At 35.9% G+C, this 14,660-nt stretch overlaps 1 protein-coding gene across 5 annotated transcripts in view; it reads right to left on the bottom strand.

Annotated features, from left to right (window-relative positions):
• Positions 1-14,660, bottom strand: part of DYM (dymeclin) — a 387,454-nt gene that overhangs the window by 351,706 nt on the left and 21,088 nt on the right. For all 5 annotated transcript variants that reach the window (XM_082416575.1, XM_082416571.1, XM_082416573.1 and 2 more), the window contains exon 2: positions 14,032-14,223. In XM_082416575.1, coding sequence (XP_082272701.1) covers positions 14,032-14,171 — 140 coding nt within the window. In that variant the 5' untranslated portion in view covers positions 14,172-14,223. The remainder of the gene's footprint in view (positions 1-14,031; positions 14,224-14,660) is intronic.

The raw sequence follows: 14,660 nt of genomic DNA, 5'->3' as shown, positions 1-14,660 counted from the left end.
ATGGAACAGGATAGAAAGCCCAGAGATAAACCCATGCACATATATGGTCACCTCATCTTTGATAAAGGAGGCAAGAATATACAATGGAGAAAAGACAGCCTCTTCAATAAGTGGTGCTGGGAAAACTGGACAGCTACATGTAAAAGAATGAAATCAGAACACTCCATAACACCATACACAAAAGTAAACTCAAAATGGATTAAAGACCTAAATGTAAGGCCAGACACTATAAAACTCTTAGAGGAAAACATAAGTACAACACTCTATGACATAAATCACAGCAAGATCCTTTTTGACCCACCCCCTAGAGAAATGGAAATAAAAACAAATGGGACCTAATGAAAGTTAAAAGCTTTTGCACAGCAAAAGGAAACCATAAACAAGATGAAAAGACAACCCTCAGAATGGGAGAAAATATTTGCAAATGAAGCAACTGACAGAGGATTAATCTCCAAAATTTACAAGCAGGTCACGTAGCTCAATATCAGAAAAACAAACAATCCAATCCAAAAATGGGCAGAAGACCTAAATAGACATTTCTCCAAAGAAGATATACAGATTGCCAACAAACACATGAAAAGATGCTCAACATCACTAATCATTAGAGAAATGCAAATCAAAACTACAATGAGGTATCACCTCACACCAGTCAGAATGGCCATCATCAAAAAATCTACAATCAATAAATGCTGGAGAGGGTGTGGAGAAAAGGGAACCCTCTTGCACTGTTGGTGGGAATGTAAATTGATACAGCCACTATGGAGAACAGTATGAAGATTCCTTAAAAAACTAAAAATAGAACTACCATACGACCCAGCAATCCCACTACTGGGCATGTACCCTGAGGAAACCATAATTCTAAAAGAGTCATGTACCACAATGTTCATCGCAACAGTATTTACAATAGCCAGGACATGGAAGCAACCTAAGTGTCCATCGACAGATAAATGGATAAAGAAGATGTGGCACATATATACAATGGAATATTACTCAGCCATAAAAAGAAATGAAATTGAGTTATTTGTAGTGAGGTGGATGGACCTAGAGTCTATCATACAGAGTGTAGTAAGTCAGAAAGAGAAAAACGAATACCACATGCTAACACATATATATGGAATCTAAAAAAAATGGTTCTGAAGAAGCTAGGGGCAGGACAGGAATAAAGACACAGACGTAGAGAATGGACTTGAGGACACAGGGAGGCGGAATGGTTAGCTGGCACAAAGCGAGACAGTGGCATGGACATATATACATTACCAAATGTAAAACAGATAGCTAGCGGGAAGCAGCCACATAGCTCAGGGAGATCAGCTCGGTGCTTTGTGACCACCTAGAGGGGTGCAATAAGGAGGGTGGGAGGGAGACACAAGAGGGAGGAGATATGGGGAGATATATATATATATATATATATATATATATATATATATGTATAGCTGATTCACTTTGTTATAAAGCAGAAACTAACACACCACTGTAAAGCAATTATACTCTAATAAAGATGTTTAAAAAAAAAAGAGACTCTGAGGAAGGATTATTCTGGCAACTCCCCTTAAACAGAGACGACACAAGGCAAGGTTAAAACACGGGACAGATTATACATCAACTTGCCTATATTAATTGTAAATAATATATTTATTACATGTACATTGTAAATAATGGCACTCAAACATAAAGTATGTGTTATTATCACCCTCACTTTGAAAGTGCTTGAAAATGTGAATATACAGATCTGGTGATTCTTTTCTCAAAGATAAGCATGCATAATTTAATGTTGCATCTCTTTAGCCATTATTTGATACTCAGTCAGTGATTGGTCTATGCTTCCAAATGGAGACTGTGTAGCATAATGACCAACAGAATTCATCTCTGGAGCTACATAAACCTGGTTTGAATCTTGTCCATGGAAGCTACTAGCCATGTGACCTCGGAAAACCTCCCCAGGCCTCTTTTCTCACATACAGGAATAATAACAGTACCAACCCCACAGACTTGATGTGAGAACTAAATGAGGAAATGAGTCTTCGAAATGAGCCCAGCACCGGCACACAGTAAGTGCTCAATAAATAACTGCTAAATTAACGCTGCTGTTTACATTAGCCAAGCCTCTTAGCAGAACGAACGTATTCTTTAGAATGCAAGGAGGATCCCTGAAAAAAAAATCAGAGTGGTAACTGGAACCTAACAATGCTGAAGAGAAATGAAAGGCATTTATTTAAAAGAATTTATAAGAAAGTACAACAAACTGAAGTTTAAAAAACATTATGTGATGTGGGAAATACATACAGCGGATATTTTTCAGCCTAAAAAGGAAGGAAATTCTGATATGTGCTACAACATGGATGCAACTTGAAAATACTATGCTAAGTGAAACAGGCCAGACACAAAAAGATAAATATTAAACGATTCCATTTATATGAGGTACCTAGAATAGGCAAATTCATAGAGATGGAAAGTAGAGTAGAGGTTACCATGGGCTGGAAAGTGGGGGGAATAGGGAGTTACTGTTTAATGGGTACAGAATTTCAGTTTGAGATAATGAAAAAGTTCTGGAAATGAGAGTCGTGATGACTGTAAAACACTGGGAACGTACTTAATGCCACTGAACTATACACTTAAAAATGGCTAAAATGATAAATTTTATGTTATGTAAATTATACCACAATAAAACAAACTATGTGAGTAAAATCTTTCCATATTATAGGAGAGTAAGTAAATTACAGCAGACTAAATTCCCCAAATACCAACATTAAAGCATGCTCGTCTCTGCAATACCACACTTCATAAAAAATCTTTACCATGGCCCAAAATCCCTATGTAATTTGTTTCCTTGCTCACTGTTCTGCCACACTGGCTTTTTTGCTACTTCTCTAACATGCAGAACTTATTCCTGCTTCAAATCCTTTACATTTGCTGTTTCCTCTACCTGGTGGAATGCTCTTTCCCCAGAACATGCAGGGCTCCCTGATTTCACTAATGTCTGCTTAAATGCTGCTACCCCAGAGACCCTCTAGCTAAAGAAATTTCCCTCTGGTATTTGTTCTCATTCTATCACTCTTCATGACCTTGCTCTGCTTTATTTTTCAAAAATGACTTTATGTATTTATTTCTTTACTTGTTTATTGCCCATTCCTCCACTAAAATATAAGCTGCTTGAGAGCAGGGACCTTGCCCCTCATGTTCACTACAATGTTTCCAGCCCTTAAAAACAGTGCCTAACAAATGGGAGGCATTCAATAACCATTTTTTGGTAAATACATCTTAAAATATTCACATTTACAAAAAAGGAAATATATCAAATACATTAATTTTTACAAGTTACATAACAGTAATACAGTACAATCACATATTTATGGGGGGGAGGGAGACATAAATACACATGTCTATTATTAGGAATGTCCATTTAAAAAAAAGTATGGAAAAACATATACCAAAATATCAACAGTGGTTATCTCTATACGATGATAACACATGACAATCTTCCCTTTTGTTTCTGTATTTTCTAACTTTTATACAATGAAAGATTTCTGTGATTTAAAAAGAAAAAAAAAGGGCTTCCCTGGTGGCGCAGTGGTTGAGAATCTGCCTGCCAATGCAGGGGACACGGGTTCGAGCGCTGGTCTGGGAAGATCCCACATGCCGCGGAGCAACTAGGCCCGTGAGCCACAATTACTGAGCCTGCGCGTCTGGAGCCTGTGCTCCGCAACAAGAGAGGCCACGATAATGAGAGGCCTGCGCACCGCAATGAAGAGTGGCCCCCACTTGCCACAACTAGAGGAAGCCCTCGCACAGAAACGAAGACCCAACATAGCCATAAATAAATAAATAAATAAAAATTAAAAAACTAAAAAAAAAAAAAAAAAAAAGACTATTTTACCAGCAAATCAACTACCAAGAACTCACTCCAGTTGTATAGTTAAGGATATGCACAAAGACTTGGCTACAAGGAATTTCAGCACAGTTTTTAATATACAGTCAGGAAAAATAAGAAACAAGCAAAATGTTCAACGATATAACTTATGGACATCTATAAGACAGAACATTCTACAACCATTTAAAATTATGTTGTATGAACACAATGACATGAGGAATATGTGAGTTAAATAAAAAGTGTGGAATATGATGCAAACGTTTTTAACTGAGAGAGAGAACTGACAAGATATACACCAAAAAGTTAACAAAGGTTACTTCTGATTAGTGTGATGTTTATCATTTTTACCTTCCTTGAGCTTTTCTGTATTTAAAGGTACTAAAGATGAACACACATGAATTTGCAACTGAGAAAAATGAGTTTAGTGATTGTGTGACTGTACCAAAAGCTGCCTCTTGCCTTATTTGAGCACCATCTAGTGCTCAGTACACATAATACAATTCTCACTATGCAGTAAAGGCTTCTAAAAAGTAGCCTTTATAAAAAGGACATGGAGTCTGCACAGAGACAAGTATTACTATAGTCAGTGTTTGGCCTAATTTTTAAAACAGCTGAACAATTAATTCAAGAGTCATAGGATTTTCAATGAGAGGATAAAGCAGTCATCAGAAAATTGGTTAAATTTCTGCTACTTATTTTCAACCCTCAAATATTTTAGACTAACTCTCAAGACAGAGCCCTTGCACTTTTTTAAATTAATGGGTATTTATTCCTTGAAAGAAGAGGAAAGTCAGACACCTTACGTGCATTATGGTGTTTTATCCTCCCCACAAATCTATATACATGGTAGGTAATATTATTTCCATTTTACAGAAGCGTCAACAGGCTCGGTGAGAATTAAGTAAGCTTGCCTAAATTCACAGAGGTAATAAGCAGTAGAGCTGAGATGCAAGACAAAGTCAGTCTGGCTCCAAAATCTATGCTCCCCCTACCATGTCCTACTGTCTCCATTCTCTACACTTTGCCCAAAATCACCACACCTTTTGGCAAACTGATTCTCATTCTTGGTAAGCACACAAGCTGTCATTACATTGCTCAGCACTGCTCTCAAATCTAGAATTCTAAGCTCCTTAAGTATTAATGCTCAAGTCAAATATCAATTTAAAATAAAAGAGCTTTTAACGAATAGTGGCTGGAGGACTTCCCATTTCCTGTACAGGCAAAGAAATTCAGACCTTCATTACATGGTGGTTATGTCACTGCAGCTGCCTCCCATCTGGTTTCCCTTCCTGAGTTTCTCCTCTTTCCTCCTCTTTCCAATCTACCACTCACTCCACCCCAAAAGTAAACTCCTTAAAACAATGCTTTCACCAAATCCACTTAACAAGAACCCACAAGGAATCAATTCTAATCCTCAGCTTTCTAACCAGTGTGCCAAAAATGGGCAAGTGGACAGATTGTGATTTTCCCATTCAGTCCCCTGTGGTCAGAATCTCTGCACCCTCAGAGCCTCCAGGCCACCACATACATCTGACCAGCCTTATCAGTTTCCAAACAAACAAAAGACCCAAAAAAACCAAGAAATATGTTGGGAAGCACTTTCAGTGTTCCATAAAATCTGTTCCTGACCTATTACACTTGTTTCTCATGCTCTACCAACACAAACTGGAAGAATTAATGGAAGTCATTTGGCCATACTTTACTCACAGGACAGAAGTCACTTCTACCATACATATAAGGCTACTGCCATATTATATGTAATGGGTTACGTATAAGGCTATTGCTGTATTATTCAATATATGTAACAGGAAAACACTGGAGGCAATCCAAATGGTAAAAGTAAATGGCTACAGGGCTTCCCTGGTGGCGCAGTGGTTGAGAGTCTGCCTGCCAATGCGCGGGACACGGGTTCGAGCCCTGGTCTGGGAAGATCCCACATGCCGCGGAGCAACTAGGCCCGTGAGCCACAGCTACTGAGCCTGCGCGTCTAGAGCTTGTGCTCCACCACAAGAGAGGCCGCGACAGTGAGAGGCCCGTACACCGTGATGAAGAGTGGCCCCCGCTCGCCGCAACTGGAGGAAGCCCTCGCATAGAAAACGAAGACCCAACACAGCCAAAAATAAATAAATAAATAAATAAATAAATAAAATTAAAAAAAAAAAAAGTAAATGGCTATATGAATTCTGATATGTTCAGCAGTCGACAGACACTTCGGTTTCTTCCATATCTTGGCTGTTGTAAATATGCTGCAATGAACATGGGGGTGCATGTATCTCTTCTAACTAGTGTTTTCACTTTCTTTGGAAAAATACCCAGAAGGGAAATAGGTAGTTCTATGTCTACTTTTTGAGGAACCTCCATACTGTTTTCCGTAGTGACCATACCAACATACATTCCTGCCAACAGGGCACAAGCGTTTCCTCTTCTCCACATCCTCACCAACACGTATTTGTCTTTTTGATGACAGCCATTCTGACAGATGTGAGGGGGTATCTCATTGTGGTTTTAATTTGCATTGTGCTTTTAATTTGCATTTCCCTGATGATTAGTGGTATTGAATATCCTTTCATGTGTCTGATGGCTAGCTGTATGTCTTCTTTGGAAAAATGTGTATTCAGGTTCTCTACCCATTTTTAAATCCAGTTATTTGTTTTTTTGATGTTGAGTTGTATGAGTTCATTGTTCATTTTGGATATTAAACCCTTATCTGATATATCATTTGTAAATATCTTCTCCCATTCAGTAGACTGACTGCCTTTTCATTTTCTCAATAGTTTCCATTGCTATGCAAAAGCTTTTTAGTTTGATGTAGTCCCATTTGCTTATTTGTGCTTTTGTTTCCCCTGCCTGAGGAGACATCTCCAAAAAATATTGCTAAGAGCAATGTCAAAGAGCATATACTACCCATGTTATCTTCTAGGAGTTTTATGGTTTCAGGCCTTACAGTAAATCTTTAATCCATTTTGAGTTTATTTTTGTATGTGGTGTTAAAGAATGTTCTAATTTTATTCTTTTACATGGAGCTGTCCAGTTTTCCCAGCACCACTTACTGAAGAGATTGTCTTTTCTCCATTGTATATTCTTGCCTCCTTTGTTGTAGACTAATTGATCATAAGTGTGTGGGTTTATTTCTAGGCTCTCAATTCTGTTCCATTGATCTGTGTCTGTTTTTGTGCCAGTACCATGCTATTTTGATTACTGCAGCTTTGTAGTATAGTTTGAAATCAGGGAGTGTGTTATCTCCAGCTTTGTTCTTCTTTCTCAAGATTTTTTTGGCTATTCAGGGTCTTGTGTGTTTCCATACAAATTTTAGAATTATTTGCTCTAGTTACGTGAAAAACACCATTGGTATTTTGATGAGAATTGCACTAAATCTGTAGATTGCCTTTGGGAGTATGGTCATTTTAACAATATTAATTCTTCCAATCCATAGCAGGATATACCTTTCCATTTGTTTGTGTTGTCTTCCATTTCTTTCATCAATGTCTTACAGTTTTCTGAGTATAGGTCTTTTACCTCCTTGTTTAGATTTATCCCCAAGTATTTTTTTTGATGCAACTGTAAATAGGATTATTTTCTTAATTTCTATTTGATAGTTCATTGTTAGTTCAAACACAACAGATTTCTGTATATTAGTTTTGTAACCTGCAGCTTTACTGAACTCATTTATTAGTTCTAATAGTTTTTTGGTTGTATCTTTAGAATTTTCTATACATAGTATCAATGTCATCTGCAAACAGTGACAGTTCTACTTCTTCCTTTCCAATGTGGATTCCTTTTATTTCTTTTTCTTGTATGACTTCTCTGGCTAGGACTTCCAATACTCTGTTGAATAAAAGTGGCAAGAGTGGGCATCCTTTTCTTGTTCCTGATCTTATAGCAAATGCTTTCAATTTTTCACCATTGAGTATGATGTTAGATGTGGGCTTGTCATACATTAAGCTGAGTTATGTTCCCTCTATACCTACGCTTTGTTGAGAGTTTTTATCATAAATGGATGTTGAATTTTGTCAATTTTTCTGCATCTACTGAGATGATCATATGATTTAGTCTTCAATATGTTAATGTGGTGTATCATATTGATTTGCAGATACTGAACCATCATCCTTGCATCCCTGGGATGAATTTCAATTGATCATGGTGTATGATCCTTTTAATGTACTGTTGAATTCAGTTTGCTAATATTTTGTTGAGAATTTTTGCATCAGTGATATTGGCCTGTAATTTTCTTTTTCTTGTGGTCTTTTCTGGTTTTGGTATCTGGGTGACACTGGTCTCACAGAATGAGTTCAGCAGCATTTCTCTGCAATTTTTTGGGATAGCTTGAGAAGGATAGGTGTTATTTCTTCCTTAAATGTTTGGTAGAATTCATCTGTGAAGCCATCTGGTCCTGGACTTTTGTTTGTTGGCAGTTTTTGGATTACTGATTCAATTTCATTACTGGTAACTGGTCTGCTCGTATTTTCTATTTACTCCTAATTCAGTCTTGGAAGACTGTACATCCTAGGAATTAATCCATTTCTTCTAGGTTGCCCATTATACTGGCATAAAATTGTTCATAGTAATCTCTTATGATCTTTTGTATTTCTGTGCTGTCAGTTGTAACTGCCCTTTCATTTCTAATTTATATGGGCCCTCTCTTTTTCTTGATGAGTCTGGCTAAAGGTTTATCCATTTTGTTTATCTTTTCAAAGAATCAGCTCTTAGTTTCATTGATCTTTTCTATTGTTTTTCTAGCCTCTACTTCATTTACTTCTGACCTGGTCTTTGTTATTTCTTTCCTTCTACTAACCTTGGGTTTTGCTTCTTTTTATAGTTCCTTTAGACATAAGGTTAGATTGTTTGAGATTTTTCTTGTTTCCTGGGGTAGGCTTGTATCTCTATAAACTTCCTTCTTAGAACTGCTTTTGCTACACCCCATAGATTTTGGATCATTGTGTTTCTGTTTTCATTTGTCTCCAGGTTCTTTTTTTCCTCTTTGAAATCTTCAGTGACCCAACAGTTGTTTAGTAGCATACTGTTTACCCTCCACACGTTTGGGGTTTTCTGCAGTTGTTTTTTTTCTTGTAACTGATCTCTAGTCTCATATTGCCATGGTTATAAAAGATGCTTGATATGATTTCAATCTTCTTAAATTTACTGAGACCTGTTTTGTGCCCTAGCATGTGATCTATCCTAGAGAATGGCCCATGTGCACTTGAAGGTGTATTCTCATGCTTTCGGATGGAATATATATAATAAACATGTATCATCTGGTCTAATATGTCATTTGAACCAGAGTTTCCTTACTGATTTTCTGTCTGGATGATCTGTCCATTGATGTAAGTGGGGTGTTAAAGTCCCCCACTATTGCTGTGTTCCTGTCAATTTTTCCCTTTATGTTTGTTAATTGCTTTATGTATTTAGGCGTTCCTATATTGGGCACATATATATATATTTACAATTGTATATCTTCTGGTTGTACTGATTCTTTGATCATTATGTAACATCCTTGTCTCTTGTTACAGTCTGTTTCAAAAGTCTATTTTGTCTCATATAAGTACTGCTACCCCTGCTTTCTTTTTGTTTCCATTTGCATGGGATAACTTTTCCATCCTCTCACTTTCAGTCTGTGTCTTTAGATCTGAAGTGAGTCTCTTGTAGGCAGCATATAGATGGGTCTTGCTTTTGTATCCCTTCAGCCACTCTATGTCTTTTGATTGGATCATTTAGTCTATTTACATTTAAAGTAATTATTGATAGGTATGTACTTATTGCTATTTTGTTAATCATTTTCTGGTTGTTTTTGTAGTTTTTGTTCCTTTCTTCTACCTTTAGTGTTATGTTTGGATTCCTTTCTCTTTTTTCGTGTGCATCTATTATAGATTTTTGGTTTGTGGCTACCATGAGGTTTATATATAACTATACATATAAACTATATATATGTGTATATATATATATGTGTATATATATATACATATATATATATATATATATATATATATATATATATACACGTATATATATAGTTTAGTGTTTTGACATCACATTTAACACCTTTTTGTTTCATGTATCCCTTAACTACTTATTGTGGATATAGATGATTTTACTACCTTTGTCTTCAGCACAGTTTTGTATTTTGGTTTTGCTGCTATATTTAGTATGAAATCAGTCATATAAGTAATTTTTAAACATTTTATTAAGACAAATAAACAGTATATTACTTAAACTTTACTCTTGAATTAATATTTATTTATCTATTTATTTATTTATGGCTGCGTTGGGTCTTCATTGCTGCACACAGGCTTTCTCTAATTGCAGCCAGTGGGGGCTTCTCTTGTTGCGGAGCACGGGCTCTAGGCACGCAGGATTCAGTAGTTGTGGCTCAAGGGCTCTAGAGCGCAGGCTCAGTAGCTGTAGTACACAGGCTTAGTTACTCCACGGCATGTGGGATCTTCCCAGACCAGGGCTTGAACCTGTGTCCCCTGCATTGGCGGGTAGATTCTTAACCACTGTGCCACCAGGGAAGTCCCTACTCTTGAATTAATCTTGATTTTATTTCAGACCTTTGCTTCACAAGGAATTTTAATAAGGTGAAAAGTTAAAAACTATTGAAGAATCTAAAGATTTTTCAACCATGCCTGGAAACTATAACAAAATCTGGTTATTCTAGTGCCAAAAAACAGTTTATAGTAAGGAAGGATTAGATTAGTCCTGAAGGACTTAGTGCTTCTAAAAAAACTGGCAGCCATCAATTTTTGGCTGCACTTGAAGACAGCACATATGGGATCCAAGGAATTCCAGGAGTGAGCAATCTCAGATATGTCTGGATTCAGAGTCTTCCCTAAAGATATTCCTCTTAGTCTTGAATAATTCATAAACTAGGTAATTCCATCCCTGACTGTCAATGAGGTGGTGGCACCTTCCACCTCAAGGCCTGCTCAATGTCAAGGTTCACACATCAAATACCAGACTGAGGAGCTGGGGCGGGCCTCAAACAAAGTGACAAAAGTGCCAAAAGCATATGTACCACCACAAACAAAGCTTCTCTGGATATTCTGAATAGCCACCCATCCCCCCCCACAATGTGCAGTTTACTCATTTTACAGCTTTTTACACTTTCTAAGATTCCTTTATAATTTTCTCTATAAACTAGGATGAATTAAGAAAAAGAAATGACATCAAAAAGAATAAACACATGAGAACAGCAAAGGATCTTTGAGAAAAAGCAGTAATCAGCAAAACAAACTATAAAGTCATAATAATTCAAACTGCAAGGCACCAGCACAAGTATGGAAAACTTAGAAAGTAAGAAATAGACAAAAATGGCTAACAACTTATTCCCATCATTATTTCTTGAGAAGTTCATCCTTTCCCCAATGCTCTGAATTGCCAGCTTTGCATAAATCAAGTACACACACACACACACACACACACACACACACAGTCTTCCTTCCCTTCTTCAGAGTACTTTAGCTATTATTAGTTTTGTTCTTTCCCATTCAAATTTTAGAATGAGCTTATCAAGATCTCCTCACCCACCCCCCCAAAAAAGCTGTTGGAATTTTAATTGGAATTGCTTTCAATCTACAGGTCAATTTGGAAAGAACTGACACTTTTACAATTCTTAATCCTTGAACATGGTATACATCACCATTTAGTTAAGTCTTCTTTAATGTCTTTTGGAAGAGCATATATAGATTGTACTACAGTTTACATAAGTGAAAAGAAAATTTATTTTGGATAATAAATAATTTTCTCTTTATATGCCCTTTTTTCTCTAAGTCTTATTACTACATGAGCAGTGATACTCAATGACAATTCCTTAAAGATGAACGAAATGGTTTCAGAACTTGATGATGCTACAGCTCATCTCCAGTTTGACCTCTCCCACCAATCCACAACCACCTTTAATTTTCCAAGGATCTCAGAAGCAGTAGTATGTATCCACTTCCCATAATATACAACTAACCCACATTATCACAAAAACTGCAAACTAAGCCAACCTTGTAAGGTCCAATCCGACTATACCCGAAAGTCAGAAATTAAAATGTATTGCCAAAATATATAAACAATTCACAAAAAGGAAATACCAATAATCCTTAATCCTTAAACATATAAAAATAAACATAACCTTGATTGTTAAAGGACCACAACACACATACATACACATATATTTTATTTACATATATCAATATTTATATATTTTTTTAATTCATACTCAAAAGAGAGAGATAGCCCTTCCAACCCTGGGGTCAGGGGAAAGGGGAAATACAGACTTATTTGTCACTATTACACTATTTTCGTTACTGAAAATCAGTAGAGGAAAAAAATTAAGTGTTTACCCTTATTAATAATGTAGTAAAAACTGTTTTATATATCCTAATTCATGAAAGCACTCTTTCACAGGAGAATTCCAGTTAATAAATGTACAAGAAATGACCAAATTAGAAATACTACCATTTTGGAGTCTCTTATGAAACAGGTGATTCAGACCAAAATCATCAATGGATGCTAAAACACACTCAAACCTCTGATCAGTCTTAGCATGATAACTGATATAAACCCACACATTTTCTGTAACCTAATGAAATACAACATAAGGTACCTAGCATCACTTATGAAATACTCTTACCAAAAATGTTTAACCCAAATTTTATCAAGCCTTTAAATCTGATGTCCAATTTACAGAAAATACTGTAAATAAAAAAACAAAATATGAGAAGCAATCAGGTAGGTCTCGATGGTGGAACATTCTACAGAAAAACTGACCCAGTTTGTTAAAAGAAAAAAAAAAGTAACAGCATAGGGAAAAAAATAGTGGCAGGAGTTGGGGAGTACATACCTCTATTAGAGATTAAAGACATTTAAGAAATGTAACTACCTTATTGCAATGTATTGCAATGCAATGTATACACCTTATTTATTTCCTAACTGTAACAAATGAACTACAAAACAACTAGGGAAATTTGAAAATGGACTGGGTAAGAGGAATTATTGTTAACTTTGTAAGGTGTGATAATGGTATTACAGTTATAAAAGAAAATGTCCATATTTTAATTTACTTTAAAAAAACCCTAAAAAACAGATGAAATAAATATGGAAATAATCCAAATGTCTATTAACTGATGAATGGATAAACAAAAGATGGTATATTCATACAAAGGAATCTCACTCAGAAATAAAAAGGAATGAAATATTGATACATGCTATAACATAGCATACTCAAAGATTCCAGGGACTAGGACACAGGTATCTTTAGGGGGTCATTATTCAGTCTATCATAATAAAGCTGTTAAAAACAAATAAATAAAAATGTTTAAAATCTACATACTGAGTAATGGGAATTCAATATTCTAGTCACTCTACATAATTATATGTCTTTCAGTTTTTATAATAAAGAGTTAAAAATGAGATATTGGTTTTCACCTACCAAATTGACAAAGGCCAAAGAGTCTAAAAATGCATTAAATTGACAAAGGGGTGGGGAAGCAGACCTTCTCATACATTGCTGGTAGGAGTATAAATTGGTACAACTTCCATGGAGCAGTTTGGCAAATTACAAATGCACATATACTTTGACCCAGCAATTCTACTTGGAGGAATTTATACTGGAGATTTATTTGTATGCTTGAGAAATTATGTATGCAGCATTATCTGTTATAACAAGAAATTGGAAACAATCTAAATGTCCACCAATAAAAAAAAATTTCATATAATCTATGCACACTCTGCAGTCATTTAAAAGAATAAGGCAGTTGCATATATGCATATACATATGTTTTACTTAACTGTGGGGAAAAAAAGCAAGGGACAGCAGGGAAAAAAAGCAAGGGACAGCAAGCAAAAACGAAAAAGCAAGGTATGTGTAGTATGCTACCATTTGTGGTTAAACAGTTTTGTAAAACTACATGAAATAATATGGTTTTACTATCTCTGGAAGCATTCAAAAGAAACTGCTACCAGGAATTATCTCTGGGCAAGGGAGGTGGCTGAGTGGGGGAAAGGAAAGAGAAAAACTTATTTCCTCCTTTTCATACCTTTTGGATTTTCTACTGGTACCTGTACAACAAATGGAGGGACAGACTGATCATTAAAATAAAAAAAAATTTTTTTATATCAGCATACCACACAAGCTTATGTGGTCCTTGATACAAATTTTCAATCTCCAAGTAACCTCTTACCTGCTAGTTGGTGCAGGGAAAGAAAATGACAGTAGCTGATTCCAGAACGGGTCATTCTCAGAGACAGATTCTGTGCCTGATAACTTTTTTAAGTACTCATTTTTAGGAAGATCACCAATTCTGCTGCTATTCGATCCCATCTTTTAATCTGGTAGATAACTTGTCCTTAAACCTTCATTTCCACAAGACAACCTATAAAGAATGAAAAGAAATTTCAAACGTGTTCAAAATAATCATCATACTTTTCTTACCCTTGACCTAAATGTAAGAAACTCTAAACTTAGTAAAAGAAATCATACCTCTCTTTGTTTTTAAATATATTAGACATCAGATACAAAGTTACAAGGCGAAAAATGAGGCTAAAATCTGTCTTAGCCAACATAACACAAAATCCCAATCTATACTTGTAGATCTTAGAATGGGCATACCTTTGCCCAAGAAAATGTCTCAAAGCAAATTCATAACAATGATAACTTATTAACAAATAGTCTAAAACAATGGTGCTAAAGAAACAGAGACTGGATGGCTTGAATGTGCTAAGGGTAGAAAACTGTTCAAGTAGTTACCATGTGCTACCTATACTTAAGGAGAGAATGAGGACTGAAGTGAGTTACCAGCTTAAAGTGAAA

Source organism: Balaenoptera physalus (assembly GCF_965194825.1).
Source record: "Balaenoptera physalus genome assembly, chromosome: 12".
In the NCBI taxonomy this organism is placed as follows: Eukaryota; Metazoa; Chordata; class Mammalia; order Artiodactyla; family Balaenopteridae; genus Balaenoptera; species Balaenoptera physalus.
The sequence above is the reverse complement of the archived record's forward strand: the minus strand, read 5'-3'. Positions and strand labels throughout refer to the sequence as shown.